Source organism: Wasmannia auropunctata, unplaced genomic scaffold, assembly GCF_000956235.1.
Source record: "Wasmannia auropunctata unplaced genomic scaffold, wasmannia.A_1.0 LD336097.1, whole genome shotgun sequence".
Taxonomy (NCBI): domain Eukaryota; kingdom Metazoa; phylum Arthropoda; class Insecta; order Hymenoptera; family Formicidae; genus Wasmannia; species Wasmannia auropunctata.
This window is the reverse complement of record NW_012026793.1, coordinates 501,743-518,721: the sequence shown is the minus strand read 5'-3', so window position 1 is coordinate 518,721 and position 16,979 is coordinate 501,743. Positions and strand designations below refer to the sequence as shown.

At 36.1% G+C, this 16,979-nt stretch overlaps 3 protein-coding genes and 1 long non-coding RNA gene across 5 annotated transcripts in view; 2 read left to right on the top strand and 2 right to left on the bottom strand.

Annotated features, from left to right (window-relative positions):
- Positions 1 to 16,979, bottom strand: part of LOC105462487 (adenylosuccinate lyase) — a 36,263-nt gene that overhangs the window by 4,942 nt on the left and 14,342 nt on the right. The gene's annotated exons all lie outside the window — the stretch shown is intronic.
- Positions 104 to 6,256, top strand: LOC105462482. Its single transcript, XM_011709113.1, has 4 exons — positions 104 to 274; positions 2,481 to 2,687; positions 3,030 to 3,149; positions 3,483 to 6,256. Exons 1-4 carry the CDS (start codon positions 224 to 226, stop codon positions 3,582 to 3,584), a joined length of 480 nt encoding a protein of 159 aa, XP_011707415.1. The 5' UTR covers positions 104 to 223; the 3' UTR covers positions 3,585 to 6,256.
- LOC105462484 lies at positions 8,102 to 13,759 on the top strand. 2 transcript variants are annotated; one of them, XR_976056.1, is made up of 5 exons: positions 8,102 to 8,562; positions 9,546 to 9,760; positions 10,548 to 10,733; positions 12,960 to 13,554; positions 13,670 to 13,759. XR_976056.1 is itself a non-coding variant. In XM_011709114.1 (4 exons), exons 2-4 carry the CDS (start codon positions 9,668 to 9,670, stop codon positions 13,179 to 13,181), a joined length of 501 nt encoding a protein of 166 aa, XP_011707416.1. In that variant the 5' UTR covers positions 8,102 to 8,562; positions 9,546 to 9,667; the 3' UTR covers positions 13,182 to 13,759. The 2 variants fall into 2 exon arrangements, 1 of the variants encoding a protein (XP_011707416.1); XM_011709114.1 differs by having other exon boundaries at positions 12,960 to 13,759.
- Positions 15,785 to 16,392, bottom strand: LOC105462485. Its single transcript, XR_976057.1, has 2 exons — positions 16,189 to 16,392; positions 15,785 to 16,076 (listed from the first exon to the last, which is right to left on the bottom strand). It is a non-coding gene; the product is annotated as an uncharacterized LOC105462485 (long non-coding RNA).

Genomic DNA, 16,979 nt, shown 5'->3' with positions numbered 1-16,979 from the left:
ATAATTTTACGATGCGGCCGGTTTAAATTATCATTCAGATAAGATCGCGCATGTGCGGTTGTCCTACACGATTCTTATCCCCATTTCAACGTATTTCTCTGTATCATCTGATTAGATAAAGAGGGCTTGGTTCTGCTACGGAATCACTCAAACCCCGGCGCAAGTTTCACTTTGTTACGTACATTTTTCACGGCGAAAGGCGGGTGCCGAGAAGTCCGCAAGCATGGTGTCCCCGCAGACTATTGGGAGTATAGTGATCAAAGTGCTAAAGTTGGTGAGAAGATTGTATTTTGGTTTTTGCACTGTAATCGTGAAAAGTGTAGAGAGAAAAAGACAGAAAGGGAAAAAGAGAATGTCTCTCAGAATATCCCATAACGATATCTTCCTCTTATCAATTCGGAAATTCTTGGTATAAATCCAATGTACTATAGAATTTTGAACGGTCCAAAAGAACGGTTTTAGGAATTTTCAGTAATTAATTTACGGATAAAAATAATATCATCTTGGTTTTCAAATTTAATTTTTAATGAATATTTCTCAACGGGACTTTACCTCGAGATTTATTTGCATGCAGGCATTCTTCAAATTATTAATCAAATATTTATCAACAATTTTTTTTACCAAATTAAGCAGTCAACAAACTTCGCGATCAATTCGACAAACTTCTTCTTGGCTATATGAACCGTAAGAAGCGGGCATTTTTTTCTTGTGTACATAGAGATAATAGTTTGAGATTAAGAAATTTCAATAAAATATCAAGGAGAATAATAAAATATCAACGATGTAATAAAATTTCGGTGTAGAAAAGTAATTTAAATGTTGTGATCGGTAAATTGTCTAATTATGCGGTCAATGAATTCGATTGCGGATTGATCATAGAAAGGCGTCGACCCAAAGATCACCGTCATACACTCATTCAAGGGACATTCTTACGAGACGTATGAATCATTTTCATCGCCCTTATCGGCTTGCGATAACGTACGTTGTTTAGCAAGCGATACGCTACGCCGTTGCCGCTTTTAGTGCATGGAACTATAGAGTGTCCCAGAAAATCTCTCTCTATGATGATAATACGACTCCGTTAAATCTTGATACAGACTTCTTTCGATCAACTCTTTCGTAAAAATTTTCAGCATTAATCATTCAGTCTCAAAATACAAATTTTTTCTGTTCACATAAATATAGAACTACGTTCATTTAGAAAACGAGTTTTTTTTTATTACTCATATTAATTTTCTTACACGTTTCTAGCGTTTAAAAACGTTTATGTAATTAGAAGAGAAAATTTGAACTTGGACATTGCTTCATTATTACATAAGTTTCCACGGCATTCCTCTCGTTAGACATCCAAGCAAGATGTCTAACAAGCAGTCTGCCTGTAGATTCAAGCAGAATATTACGATCGGACGAATTGGCATCAACTGTACGTCCGCATTGAACTTGTATTCTATTAGCAAAGCCTGCGAACATAATCTGCCAGCAGTAGATTGACAACAGAAACACCACTCTCTGAAAGTGAATCAGTGACATCATCACTAATTTTCAGTGCATATTTATTTTTCAATGGCACACTTAAAACTGTGATAAACAATGACTATTTTAATGTTGTTTCAGTGATAATATATTGACTCAAACAATAAATATCACTGAAAGACAGTGAGTTTCACTATCAAATAGTTGTGAGAACTGAAATTCGCTGTCTTTCAGTGATATTCACTATTTGAATCAGTATAGTATCACAACATTAAAATAGTCACTGTTTTATCATAGTTCTACTTCTAACTATGTCACCGGAAAATTATATACACTGAAAATCAGTGATGATTCAACTTATTCATTTTTAGAGAGCAAGCAGAATCTGTTATTTCATTACCACTAAACAAAATTTGATATCCTAATAAAAAAAATTCTGATCATAATATATCTCATAATATTTTAAAAAAATTCTTATAGCTATATTTTAAACATCTTTGAAAAAATACCTTACATTTTTTTAAATTTTATAAATTTTTTTCAAAAATTATAGAATCTTAGGAGTCTTAGAATATTTCAGAACTTTCACACACATATGTGAAAAATTCTAGAAAAGATAAACTTTCTCAGTATTTCTGAAAAGTTATTTTGAATTTATATAAAAAAATCTGACAAATTTTCTAAAAAGTTCTACAATTATACAGAAATTTTGTAAAAATCTGAAATTTATAAATTGTACAAAAATTATATAAAGAATTCTAAGAAAAATTTTTAGCAAGGTAAATTCCATTTAGCCATAAAATGATAGATTCGGCTTTAGTTTCTGCTGTTAATCTGCCGTCGTATTCTATTAGCATCTGCATTCTATTAGCATCTGCATATTCTATTAGATTCTGCAATACACTTCTACTGGCAATTTGTCGATAAGTTTGTAACAGATACTTTGCCAAATTCATTTACGACTTGGTTATCTGTATGTATTTTTAAAATTTGCCGATTTGTCGCAGGTTCTCAACCTTATCATACTAATCCTGTATCGTACAGGATACGGTGGCGAGTTTCTAGGCGTCGGTGGAACCTGGAACTTGAACGAGGACAAAAATCCCGATGCCGAGATCGTCGCTTCCGGCGTATTCGTCGGATTCTTCATCTACACGAGCGTCATCCTCGTCAGCTACTGTTTTGGCAATTCCGATCACAAAAAGACTCTCGTTGTAAGTGTTTGCTCTTTTCACTTGACAGGGTGTGATGGACCTCGATCGAATAGTACATGTTAAACATGGTGAAAGTGAATGGTTTAGCATCACGTTTCTTAAGATGACATTCAATCTCGGAGATTCAGATTTATTTAAATGACATTTTTAATATAGAAACATGATAGAAGCGGTGTCTATTTGCAATTTATATAGACTTTCTATATAGATTTATATAGACTGCAGATAAATATCGAATTTCACACAGTCTCTCTTCGTTCAAAAAAACAGTATTAAATTGCAAAGTTCAACAACCTTAAAAAAATTTTGGAACAATTTGATCGGAACATATCTTTTTTATAGGAAATCATCATGAATTTCGTCGGGACTTTCATGTTCGTGGCTGTGGGTGGAACAGCTCTACATTACTGGCACGGTTATCAACCTGAACAGAAATTCATATACGATGCGCCAGAGAGGCAGGTAAGTCGAATCCCTAATTTAAGGTAAGAACCATAAAAAATAAATCATTAATAAATTAAAAGCTGTAGGTGTAAAATTCCAAACAGTTACAGTAAACGTGCATTTTTTTCCACAACTACGGAACATTCCAGCAAAATTACAGCAACGTTGCAACGTTTCAGCAATATTTCTGAAATATTGCTGGAATGTTCTATTATGAGATTAAAAAATGAATTTACTAAAGTCTATTTCACATAAAACATATAACATATAAATATCCCATTTTAATTTTTCCAATAATTTTGAAATCAGCGATTAATTGTATTAAATCAGAAACAAAATCAATAATTTCAGATCGGCTTGGCCGTGGGCTCGTTGTGCGTTTTAGAAGGCGCAGCATACCTGATGGACTTAATATTAAGCTTTCTTCAATACGCTAAGGCGGAATTTGAATAGGAAGGAATAGTATTACAAGATCAAATATCTTTTTGATAGACAATATTTACGAAAAATTTTCCATTTCATCAACGCCATCTCATGCTGTACAGTCGTGGATATGTCGGTTGCGACACTTTTTTTTTAATAAGTTTCGAAACGCACTAATATTTTACAAATCATGCGAACCACGATTGGTGTATGTATGTGGTGTATGTTACTGCTTCTAGATTAAAGATAGTAACACCATATGGTTCGAATTTGCAAAATATTAGTTACCTATAAAATATATATTTTATATATTAAGTATATAAAAACCTATGAAAAAAGAGTGCAGTCGCAACCGATATGTTCACGATTGTACAACTAACAATATATTCCCAGAAAAAAAGTTTCACATATTAAACTCTGTTACAATTAGATTACGTTCCGATGACTCCGAGTATATTGTTAGTCACGTTTCTGCACAGGAGTTTCTCTCTTCGCAGAAAACGCAAGTAACCTTGTCCTTCTTTGAGGAGAGACAAAGTTTTCCTCATTACACACTTTTATACATATTTATATTCATACGGATATATATATACGTCCCACTGAAAAAAACATGTAACGTATACGAAATAAAATTTATTACAAAATTTGTAATAAAATGGCTCAGAATATATGTATATTATTCATGTCATATACTTAAGGCATCATTCTAACGATATTCCTCACTTATCACTATTCGTGTCGCCGTATCGTCTTATGAATAGACATTAATTCAATGACTTTTCCTTTTTTAAGAAAGTTAATATTTTTAGGTATTCTCGCATTGCGACGCCTATGAAAATTTATTTCTCCTTGACATGTCTGGTACTTCTTTTTTTCCTCGCGTCTAACGACCGATAATACGTATCGGGCCATGTATCGGGCGATTATTATGCGCGTGTCCCCTTTGTTTAACGAAGGTGGAAACGAAAGAAATGCGAAGGAGGAAACGTAGAAAGTGTGACTAAAAATATATGACTCACACCCTTTTCGAAGCAAACGACTCCACCGTAATGTTCCACCGGATGATTTCATCATGGGGCCCTTTAAGATCCCTCCTCCCCCCCTTGCGTCGTGCGCGACCAATTAATCTACTTGACCTGGCGATCGTCGCGGGTGACCGGCACGATTACACACCCACCCACAGGGCAGCCGGGCACGAGTAATCCCGTTAATTACGGAGGTCACGCCTAATTTGACTAAAGTTATAAACTTAACATATAATAGGATAAATGTCTCTTGAACATAACTACTTACCGTGTAGGAAAAAGAAGGGGGGGGGGGGCAAAGATGCTTAAACCTTCAGCCTTAATCCAAGGTTGGAATATTTTATTCTTTAAAATAAATTGTGTTCTGCAGATATGTAATTACCGGGCATAATCGGATTGGAGAGAGAATTGAATTATTGTTTTAAATATTTTAAACAAAAGTTTGCGATTACACATGTCGAGTAAGTCCGACAATTTATAACGGAAGGGCACGCAAATAACTTTTATAGTGGTTTATGTAATTTTATATAATTTTTTTTGCTGCGATGCTCTTTAAATACTGTGCAATATTTTAGGAGTCGATTTTTGAGATCATTTTATAAAGAAAAGTTCATATGAATCTTCATATCTTCGAATATCTTCGTTTCAAAAATGAAGCTAATACTCTATACCTATTTGTTGAACCCTTTTCCTTGCCAAATTTGAAAAGAAAACTGTTCATTTAAAATAAAAAAAAAACAATTTTATAGAATATTCTACATCTTTGAAACCAGGCCTTAAAGATCATATAAAATTTCCTTCATAAAATAGTTTCAAGAAACAACTTCCAAAATATTGGACAGTACTTAAGAAAGTTTATATAATACTTTATATAATAATTACATTTATATACATAATAATTATAGAATTTCTAACATAACTTCTATCAAAATTCTTTTGCATCCCGCGAATAATGTCATGTTGTGATTTCTCGTTTTATCGTGATTAATTCTTGAATTACTTTTATTACTATTTTTTATTATTAAGACGGAAAATACGATCGAGTCTAAGAGTCATAAATCGTAGACTTCGTTCCTCTCTTCGAGTTTATATCCCGTACCGTTGCGAATCTTATTATTTGGTCTGAAGAACAAGTCAATATAAGAAAAAAAATACATTGTGCGTCGTAATATTGTCGTCGGGTTAAATTATTATAAGCGTTTGTATAACCGTCGAAAAGTAACTGCAATCGCGTACTCTTCGTAAATGTTTCATTGAGGACAAGTTACATTGGCATAGATACCCAGATAATCGCAATATATGGAAAGTAAGAGATTGTGCAGGGGACTCGTCGTATATACAACGTGCGGATCGATATCATGACGATTCGTTTCTGGCAATGTTAGTTAAAGCGAGTACAGCCTACAATGTATATAGCTGCAAGTCGAAGCCGTGTATTCTCTCTTACTTAGTAATAAGCTTCTTCTTTTATAGACATTGCAAAAACCGGCAGACGAGAGAAAAATCAATTTGCGAAAGTGTACAAGATGATTTCAATTTTAAACCAAAAGTTGATTTAAATTGATTTAAACCAATTCTAAAATTAATTACTTTTTCTTAGCATTTCACCTTTAGCGTGTGTATAACATTCTTGAGATATTAATTTTTTTTGAATAAACTAATTTTTATACGTAAAAATATTGATCAACTATGACGACAATTTAAATATTTTATTCTTTAAAATAAATTGTGTTCCGGATTACATAATTACCGGGTATAATTAAAGAGAGAATTGAATCATCCGTTTTAAATATTTTAAATAAAAGCGATTACACATGTCGAGTAAATCCTACAATTTATAACGGAAATGATGCACACAAGAGCCATACTTGCGATGTGATTAAATATTGCGCATTAAAAACCACAATAACATCAACGTTTCTCAATTATTGCGCATGCCAATCATATCTCATATACAGTTGCGAGATTCTACTTGTTAGCGCGCTGTACTAATTAAAGAGTCTATCAATTATAATCCAGCAGAATAGTCTAGTAATCCGGATTGTTTACTAATCTAGCAAGTTAAAAATAAAATCGCGTAATTATGCGAGGCGCATAACAAGCGCGCGTTCGCGTGTAATGCGATATCGCGAGACTTTTTGCATTGCACGGGCTCGCCGGGTAGGCTGCAGCCCGGTCGCGGAATTACGACGTGTCCTTGCACCGCGCCGCAACGTCAAAATAACATCATGAAATAGGATCGAGGTGCGTTTCCAGCGAAGGAAGTCACTCTCGCGGAAATTCATTGTGAATTTTTATAGCTCCCGACTGCATTTACTGTCGCGTGCAGCAGCTTTTCGATAATGTCGCGAGTAATGAGTATGGTCAGTTACGCGGAGAGTATAAAAAAATGTACAGCAAGACTAGAATAATAAAAATCACGACGAGTATCAACATGAAGAATATTTCGAAGATCGGAAGAAAAGAAACTGACACGGAAGATTGTTTAGGTTTAACGACCGCGATTATTTCATATTTCGTTTCTTCCAGTTACAAGCTGGAAGAAATTCGTTGATATTTCGTTAAACGTCAAATTATTATGTAATCAAGGAGTTTCCGTTCTCTTTTTTTTATATTAATACCGTGAGTAATGAGTATGGTCAGTTACGCGGAGAGTAAAAAATATATAGCAAGGCTAGAATAATAAAATTCACAAGTATCAACATAAAGAATATTTCGAAGATCAGAAAAACAGAAACAGGTACAGAAGATTGTTTAGGTATAACAAACGCGATTATTTCGTACTTCGTTTCTTCCAGCTTCAAGCTGGAAGAAATTCGTTGACATTTTTTTTAAACAAATTATTATATATAATTAAGGAGTTTGTTCTCTTTTTTTATATTAATATACTTTATCGTTTTTTTTTTTCATTAAATCATTAAATCAGCTTGCTGGAGCACAGGAAGCTGGAACGAAGATTTCCTCGACGCGCGTCTGACTTATTAATGACGCGCCGTCATTTAAGGACGCACGCTCAATCGGTGACATAACAGGGCGTGCACGCGAAGAAAATACTTCGCGCGCGTCCGTGACACATTGGCAAATATTTAGACAGGCAAAAACCCGGCCGGAAACGCGCTGGGCGATGTCAAACGCTACCATGCGTGAAAAAGTCCCGACCTCGTTGAGTTTTCTTCGCCGAATAACGGCGTCTCAGAGAGGTGTGACATTCCTTCATTAATCTATTTTGTGTCTCGGCGGGTTAAAAATAATGGCGAACTGAGAGGGAGGGAGAGAGAGGAGAAAGGACCGGACGCGACGGCTAATGTTGACGATATTTTTGTCGAAAGTTGCCGCGGTGATCTTCGGCGAGCGAGGCGAGCGAAAGCTATAAGCGCGTCGCCGCGAAACGGTGCCTTATAGTATCAAAACGTCGATTCCTATCGGCAACCGCACGCCCAAGGCGCGTGCGACCTGCTCGTATAAGAGTCGTAAGCGTGGGACTCGTGAAGTCGCGTACTTCGCCTGCGCGCGCGCGCGCGCGGGGGACTCGTAACTCGTAAAGTGTCGCGTATCGCCGCGCGCGTACGCGGGCTGTATACGCCGCGTATACGTTCTCCGCGTTTCAGTTCGAGCTGCACTGCCGCACGGCGCGGGCACGTTTCTGTATGACGCACGCGTCGCGACGCGCAACAGTAACTACTAGTAGTGTGTATGCGCGCGCGTTATTAGACTCGCCTCCGGCAATAATCGGCCGCGTTTGAAGAGTGAAGAAGTGCGTTTCTTGGACTGCTTCTCGGACTCTGAAAGAGCAGGAAGAAGGGAACCGCTGCGACGAGATCCACCACGGGATCTTCGCTCTTACACGAAGTTCCCCTGGTGTTCCTCGTGGCGGACACTCTCGGAGTCGCGGCGGCATACGCGGAGTCGAAGTGAAATCGAGTCGAGTTTCGCTGGCGAAGCGATAGAAGGTGACGGTGCACGTGGACGGGAGCGCGTGTCAGGTGAATCAATGGGCGCGAGTATTTGTTATTCACCTTGTATATACCTGCTGCTTTGAGACCTATTTAGATACAACCGAGTTCCAGCCGCGACGGCAGCAACTCTCGTGATGTAACTCCGTATTCATTCTCGTAAAAAAAAAAAATAGACGAGAATCCATTTTCCGAAGTTACGAAACACGTCGAACATAGGCATGAATATATGTCGTATTAATACTGCATTTATTTTGTTCTTTTACAACGGAAGTTAATTTGAAAAAGATTTCTTCTTTAGGCCCATTTTCATAATATATGATTAACGAAAAGATTAGGTTAACTAAAACTTGAAAGTTGACTAAAACACACTTTCATAAGCTTATAGTCAAGTAAACTAAAGGTTACGTGTACATCAGTTGAGTTGGCATCAAGTTAACTTGATGATTAATGTCCTAATAAAACGTCGTTAAACAATAAACTTCTTGGTCATTTGTAATCATATACATTGTGAAAATGGGTTTTAATCTAAATTTAGATGAATCAAAAATCAAATTAAGAGACGTTTAAATCCCAATTTTTCTTTTGTTTACATTCATGAAACTTGAAGCTATTAACTAGAAATATATATAAAGCTGACATAGTTATCATAATTATACTTAATTACTTGCCGTAAGCTACATGTTTGTTGCGAGTGTCTTGTCCCTTAATTACTAATACTTTTCATTTAATTATTAATACTTACTTCAATTAATTTACTTTAATATCAGCGCCGTTTAGTGATTAAGATTTTTTTATTATGTGTATCTTCATTAATTTATGATTTAAATATAATTTGGTCAAGGAAAATCGACCTAGCTGGGAATGAACGGAAAACATGGAATGAAATATCTTATCGCCTGAATAATCCATTCTATAGTCTCTTATTTGCACCGTACACACCTCGGGCTTCAACCCCTCCGATTTACGTGCGGCTCCCCTACGGGCGATGTCTATCGCGTTTCTCGTTTTAGGGTCGCCAAGACCGAGAAAGGGGCAGCACACACGCACAGGGAAGAAAGAATCGATCGTCATCAAATTGAACTGAAAATTCTTCAAACTGGGCGACGGAAAAGGAAAACATAGACGGGTAAGAATGGCGGACGAGGCGCAGCAAAGTCAACAGCCGACTACCAAGAGGCACAAGGTTCTAAGTCATCTACCCATCGCCATCAAAGTGCTCGAAGTGGTGAGCATCTTTTTAATCGAACAGAGAGTAGCGTGTGTATGTGTGTAATTACAGCGCGCTTCGTATTCTGTTGTTGAAATTTTTTTTTCGCGCGAGAAATTACGAGAAATATCGTTACAATGACGATTTAACAGACGGAAGTCGCGATTTTTTAAATGAATTTTCCGTATTTTTATTCTTGATTTTCTCGATCTGCATAATATGACGATGTATTTTGCCGACATTTCTTCAAGGAAAAAACAATTTTGCTAGATTCAGATCTGAAAATAATTTTTGTTCAATTAATCAAAATAATTTTGTTTGAAAGTCAAAATGATTGCTCGAATATCAAAACGTTTTATATAGTAACGCTTATCGGTTTTAATATTCCAACAAAATATTTTGACAAAAAATACAAAAAATTGTTTTAATTGTTGGTTTAACAAAAAATTATTTTCAGATCTGTATTCAGTAAAAATTTTAGACCTTTTAACAAAAACGTTTTTTCCGCGTTCATTTGCTATACATTATTTGACCTTACTTCTTATACTTCTGATACTTCTTCTTTTTTTTTTCGATCTCTAGACAACATAAAATTGACCCATAAGACGTCCTCAAGACATCTTTTAGATATCTTTCAGACATTTCTGCGAAAACTATCTAAAAGTTGTCTAAAAGGTTTAAAAAAAGATGTCTTATGTACGTCGATTTTAGACGCTTTGTGTTCTCTGACTTCGTCGTTATGCATGTTCAATGTAGATAGCGTTAAATAGCTCTTATTTCAATATATTTTAATATATCTCGACAGATACTGGCTATTTTTGCCATCGGCCTGGCGGTGGATCCGATGAACTCGTTCCAGCGCGTTTTCAACAGGCCGCGATTCAAGCTGGACGACTCGGCCACTATCTACGTCTCGGTCGCCGGCTATCTTCTCATTAACGCGCTCTTCATTATCAGCCACATGCTGGGCGATCGTATACCGAAAAGAACGGTAATGTAATCTTTCCTTCTATAAAAAATCACGTTAAAATTTAAAGTTTTACTTGAAACTTCTGCGCCTTTTACCCTCGGCGACGCATTTTGCTATCCCTGGCCTCTTCAACAAAGAAGAGACAGATATATTTATAGGTATTCTGCGCATCCTCTCATGCGGGGTATAAGAGTTATAAAAGACTATAAGATCGTTCCAAGGATGATCTTTACAATTCTAAATATTTCATCATTTTTTGATAAGGAGAGCGCGAGATCGATTTCGAATTAATCATAGAACCCCCGTGATGAAAAAATGACTCAACGTCCGCTTCACACATCAAATATTTTTTTTCTTTTATAGAAGGGTAATTTTTACCCTGGAAATGAAATATCGATAGAGAAATAACACAAGAACACAAAGAAGTAACACGAATAGGGTAATTCCGGTATATAGTTATACATATACACCGCACCTATTAAAAACTTAATTTATCAGGTATTATTAATTATGGTTAAGATAAATGAGGTTACCAGTAAAAACTTTAGACTGTCTACTATTATGAAAAAAATATTAGAAATCCAAAATATTTATTTTTTACATTAAAATAAATTCTTTAAATCCTTGCATTTTTGTCGTATAACCCACCCATATAAAAATATGGGTGGATTATACGGCTATTCACGAGTAAATGACTCAAAAAATATACAAATAATCTAAAGAGCTAAGCACTTGTATTTTACTATACTCTATCCTTTACAATTTCCTCTACACTTATGTACCACGAAATAACCACGAAGCCTTTTATATTTCCTACAATAATCATTTTATGTAGATTATAACTTAATGGTTGAGCTACTTATTACAGTGATAAGTCGATTTAACTTACAATAATTTATAAATATTAACAATAAAAATATGAAATCATAACACAATACTAATATAACATAAAGGTATGTAACAGAGTGGTTGTGAGAAAATTACTTTCACTTCTTCTATTTTTTCTTACTTCTGCGGCATAAATCCTCGCGCGGCGTATATACCGGAGTTACCCTATTGAGTTTTTTGGGGGGTTTTTTTTAGGAATATCCTCAATTTTCTGTAAGCGTTTCGCGGGGATTAACAGCCGATAACCGTAAACCTACGTCCTCGTTATATTATTACTGTAAACATGGCCTTGTTATGTTATGTCCATAGCAAAGAACGCCATAGGCCGCGACTAGATACGCCTAGTTCATTTGTACAGCTGAGTCATTACAACGGCGATGTGCGACGGCGTATATATGCGTTAATTAGCGGACGCATCAAGGCCTCTCGTTGCGCGACTACATGCACGCTACACTTCGAAAGTCGTTTTACACACCGTTTAAGAATGTTTCGAATGAAAAAATAAATCGCGCGACACGAAAGATCGCGACACACGTCGCACATCGGAGCGCGCGCGCGCGTCGTGATATCCGTGCTCATGAATCATTTACTTTTCAACTGTGCAAATCTCGCTTACACACGCTGATGCGTCGTATTACGAGGCATGCATAATCGATGGCCGTTTGCGGCCGTCATATCTTTGACAAACAAACGGAAAAATATCTCAGCCTCGTAACAGACACGAAGCTAAATAATAATAAGCTTCTCTGCACGTAATTCTGTTTCGAACGTGAACGATCAAAACGCGATATTATAGAAATTGATCTATTTTCAACGCATTAATGGCAAGTCAACCAAGCAACATGAAGTCCAAAAAAATCGGGACGAAAGAACGTCTTAAAAACATGGAAAGAACGATTTTGCTGGATGCCTACAAATTTGAAAATAATTTGGTTGTTCTAGCAAAATCGTTCTTTCCATCTTTACAAGAAACGTCTAAAAGATAATGAAGAGATATTTTAAAGACCTCCTATGTCCCGCTTTCAGACTTTGTCTGGGAGGTTGCACGATTTATTTAAAGGATTGACATGAACAGTAACAACATTTCCCGAGTTTGAGTGACTGAGAGGAAGTTTCTTATTAAAAAGTTCGTAAAGTAAAATTTCCTAAACCTTCACCGAGAACCGTCGGGATTTGCGATTCATCGCGAAATTGAAACTCCAAGCGCCAGGCTGCCGCGCGTATCTGCGTGCGCGTCCTCCGCGGCAATTTACTTCCGCCGGCAATTAAACATTGAACATGGAGTCGCGGCGTATTTTTTTTATCACGCTAACGTTAAAGGTCAGCGCATTTAATTCCACGATTAATTGACTGTTACAGTTGCTGATGTTCGCGTCTGTGGGCGCGTTTATGCACGTGGTGGCCGGAAGCTTGATGGTCCATAATTGGCGCCAGATGAACGGTCCTTACTATTACGTGCACAACAATGAGATCCATCCCAGCAAGCAGTACATGGACATGCTTATATCAGCGGCCGTGTTTACATTCGTGGCCGCCGCGGCATTTGTCGCGGAAATTATCGCTATTATAAGATACGCGTGAATACGCGCGTCTCTCGCGTAAGAAGATCCGTTGATTCAAGCGAGTTGAAGGATTCGCGAGTATCACCAAAGCTATGTGGATAGTCCGTTTAAGAAAAAAAAGGCAGAAGAAAAATATGTAAGATCTTAATCGTTTAACGTTTATTATGAGCAGTTTCACCGAGCTTTCCGAAATCAGCGGCTATTAATTTGATATGCTACGATATTTCGTGAATCGAAAGAGTTTTGAAAAATTGTGTTTTTTAAGGCTCCTGACTTACACTCACAAGCCAAGACTCCATGTTGACGGTGGCGACACTATATCGCGGTAGAAATTACAACTTTGTTCGGCCCGTTTTACATATGCCATATGTCATAAGTCGTAAGCCATAAAAATTCTACAATATGTCGTATGCCGGTAAGTAGTAAGAATTGATCAATTATAATCGAATGTGAAGAAAATATGCCCGACTATGCTTGATCAATGCAGCTTACGAAACCGGCATAAAACATATTGTAGAGCGGACTGTACTGTAAAAAAGTTGACGACGAAACTTTGTCTTGCATGCCATTTTGTTATTATATGGTTAATTGTGAAAATATGACTTGTCTTGTACACCCACGGTCATCGATTCTGTCCCTCGGAAATTTTCACAAACTCTGAAGTGATCACTTTTCTATATTAATGCTCATAATTCATGCACGATTAACGAAACGAAATCGTGTATGGACTATAAGCATTAATGTAGAAAAGTGATCACTTCAGAGTTTGTGAAAATTTCCGAGGGACAGAATCGATGACCGTGGGTGTACTTATCAAATTCGTAAAAACGAATGGAAAATAATGTTAGCTTTGAATTTTATACATAAAATCGTAAAATCATATTTTTTTACTTTTTTTCAACAGCTGTCAAATCGTGTTTTCTTGCCTTGAATGGGCTTCACTTCACATACCTTTTACGACTATTTAGTGACTGTCGGGGGGAGAAAAGATCCATGCATTTTTACAAGTTTTTAAAAGTGATTCTATTTTTTTATTTCATCCAAATTCTCTTTATTTAAAAATGGCATGCAAGAAACTTACATGTCATTTCTCGCTTATGACGTCACGATTTCAATATGAAAGTCAGGTGGGAGTCAGGAGCCTTAAATTATCTATTTATAGAATTGTTATGTTTTAGTATTACCTGTTTTAATGAAAGATATAAGGTGCTACCCAAAAATTCGGGGAATTTGTCTTAAAAATTGCTTATTTCAATTCTTAGTTTTCACCTTCGAAATAGTTTTCTTGGACACGAATAACGATTTCAACATTTTTCCATGATTTCTGGATATCTGTCTCGATTTTCTCAATAATGTCGAGAACGACGATTCTTCAATCGGAATTCCATTTTGGGAAACAGAAAAAAATTACAGAGATTGCCCGTCTTATTGACGAATAAGGTGGATGAACAATTATTGTCATATTTTTACACCGAGCAACGAGCTGCTGAACAACGATTGATGTGTAGACGGGATGGATCACGATGCGTTGTCGTGATGGAGTACTTAGATGTTCTCCCACTTCATCGCGTTTGCCGTCTTCAAAAGTTCACAATAAAACTTCTCGTTGACCAAAGGGGGAGGGGAGACGAATGCCTTGTAGATAAGTAAACCCAGGCAGGATAACGCAGGAGGTGTTTAAAACACTCACACTTGAAGACTTCCAAAAATACATGGAATCGTGCAAAGAGAAAAACGTTGGGATTGTTACATCCATGCCCGAGGGATTACTTTGATGGAGACAGAAACTAGGAGTTAAGCAAAATTTTTTTTATGAGCGAACTCCCCAAATTTTTGAGCAGCACCTCGTATCGTGGTAAATAAAAAATCGTAAAATCTTTTAAAAGTATTAATTTTGTAAAATTATCGAACACATACATATATAAAGTCGTATTAGAGATAGTAAGAATATTATATAATATCTGTTATCACAGTGTAGTAGCCTGTAAGGTCGTGTATATGCGTGTAATTATCATTAAAGAAGATTTAGTGATTAGTTGAGTTAGCACAGTTACCGTAATTATCTAGTAAGAGAAGACCAAACGCGAAATTGCAGTCTTGGCGCACAGCAGCCGCGATTTCCAAAACATTCTTTGCTATACGGATAGAAAAAAAAGTATCTATTTGCGTACGAATCCGTCCATTTTTGTACCTAAAGCGTTTATTATTTTTACAAAATGTTGCAAACTTTAAGTTATATTTTTTAAGTAAGCGGACTAAAAAGAAGATCTCTTTCTACCTATTTTCATTTATCTCTATTTTTTTCTACTCATATTTCTGAATGAAAACTATACGTATTATATCTATTTGTCAGGTTGCAAATTTGGCAAATTTGGCACTGGCAAATTTGAAATCTGCAGCAACATTAACAATGCATATATTTGAAATCTATTCATTAATATTTCATGCTCTATATGTGTTTTCTTTTTATCTAATGCTTGTATTTTGTATAAAAATAAAATAAACGTATAAAGATGTTGGACATTTATTTCATTTCATCGATCGAGTAAGTTTTCAGATGCCCTGAACGTCGCGTGTTACATGCGAGCGGCATAAAAGAGATTGATAAACTCGAAATACAAAATATCGATTTGTAATAAAATGTGTAAAAATCACGGATTTCAATATACATATATGTATAGATCGCTAACATGCTATAGTTTGGTACCAGATGAGTTGAAGACAGACGCGATATTTATCCGGTAATCACATACGGTGCTTCATGAAGTAGTGTTAGTGTACATTCAATAATGTTGGTTAACATTTTGACGTTTTGGAATGTCACCCATTACTGGTTAAAGATGTTGGTTGGCTACTTTATCCTCTCTCCTGAGGTTCTTGGCTTCATTTCATTTCTCGGAGCGGAGTTAGCGATCTATGGTATAAATCTGTGATAAAAATGATGGACGAAAAAGAAGAAGTAAAGACAAATTTAGTGAACTGGGAGAGAGAAGAGCGTAAATCTATGTCATATTCTTTCTCTATACTTTTCTCAAAGTTAAATAAATAAAAATCATGAAGAGCAACTCTTAGGATCATCGCACACAAAAAAAACTTTAGCAGTAAGACGTAGGCAGATTTGACGTGTTGGATTTGCTACTGCTTACGTTATAACCTTACATTCTCGATTGTGATTGGTCGATTCGCTTACTGCTTAAGTTTTTTTGTGTGCCATAGCCCCTTAGAACATATATTACAATATATAAATGAACAGTCTAATTAGTATATAATAAAAGTTTTTTTTACTTTAGTATTAATAAAGTGCAAGTTTAGTTTTCGAAAAATAAGTGAGTGTCTCTTTAGGAGACTTATGTCGGCAACGGTGATTTTCTTATATCTGTTGATATTTATGAAATATCACGATATATATACAGGGTACCTCTGTGAAGTAGTCCCACTTTTTTAAAATAAAAAAAAATAATCAGAGTTGCCCCCTCCCCCCGAAGAGTTCTAGAGTTCTCTATCGATTTTAGAAAGAATTCCATTGATTAAAGCGATGAAAACAGTATTTGAAGACATGGGGAGAGGCTATCAAAACTCTTAAGAAATTGCCGGAATTCTAAAAAAATGTTTTGAAAATTTTCGAGTCCATATCAGCCAAAAAATTTTTTCGAAAATCTGATAATTTCTTAAGAGTTCTGGTAGTCCCCCGAAGAGTTCTAACGATTATCCTTAATGGTCGACGCTGAGAAATCGAAAACTAAAAAGTTCTAGCGCTCCGAAGGTATCGCATTCGAAATTTTCTATTTCTAAGTCTATGGAGCTGAAATTTTTTTGG

Bases quoted from the DNA above. Each gene is read 5' to 3' on its own strand.
- LOC105462482 (XM_011709113.1), top strand. From the start codon at position 224: ATGGTGTCCCCGCAGACTATTGGGAGTATAGTGATCAAAGTGCTAAAG. The intron at 2,688-3,029 runs GTAAGTGTTTGC...TCTTTTTTATAG, and splicing joins ATCACAAAAAGACTCTCGTT to GAAATCATCATGAATTTCGT. The intron at 3,150-3,482 runs GTAAGTCGAATC...CAATAATTTCAG, and splicing joins ACGATGCGCCAGAGAGGCAG to ATCGGCTTGGCCGTGGGCTC.
- LOC105462484 (XM_011709114.1), top strand. From the start codon at position 9,668: ATGGCGGACGAGGCGCAGCAAAGTCAACAGCCGACTACCAAGAGGCAC. The intron at 9,761-10,547 runs GTGAGCATCTTT...ATATCTCGACAG, and splicing joins CCATCAAAGTGCTCGAAGTG to ATACTGGCTATTTTTGCCAT. The intron at 10,734-12,959 runs GTAATGTAATCT...TGACTGTTACAG, and splicing joins ATCGTATACCGAAAAGAACG to TTGCTGATGTTCGCGTCTGT.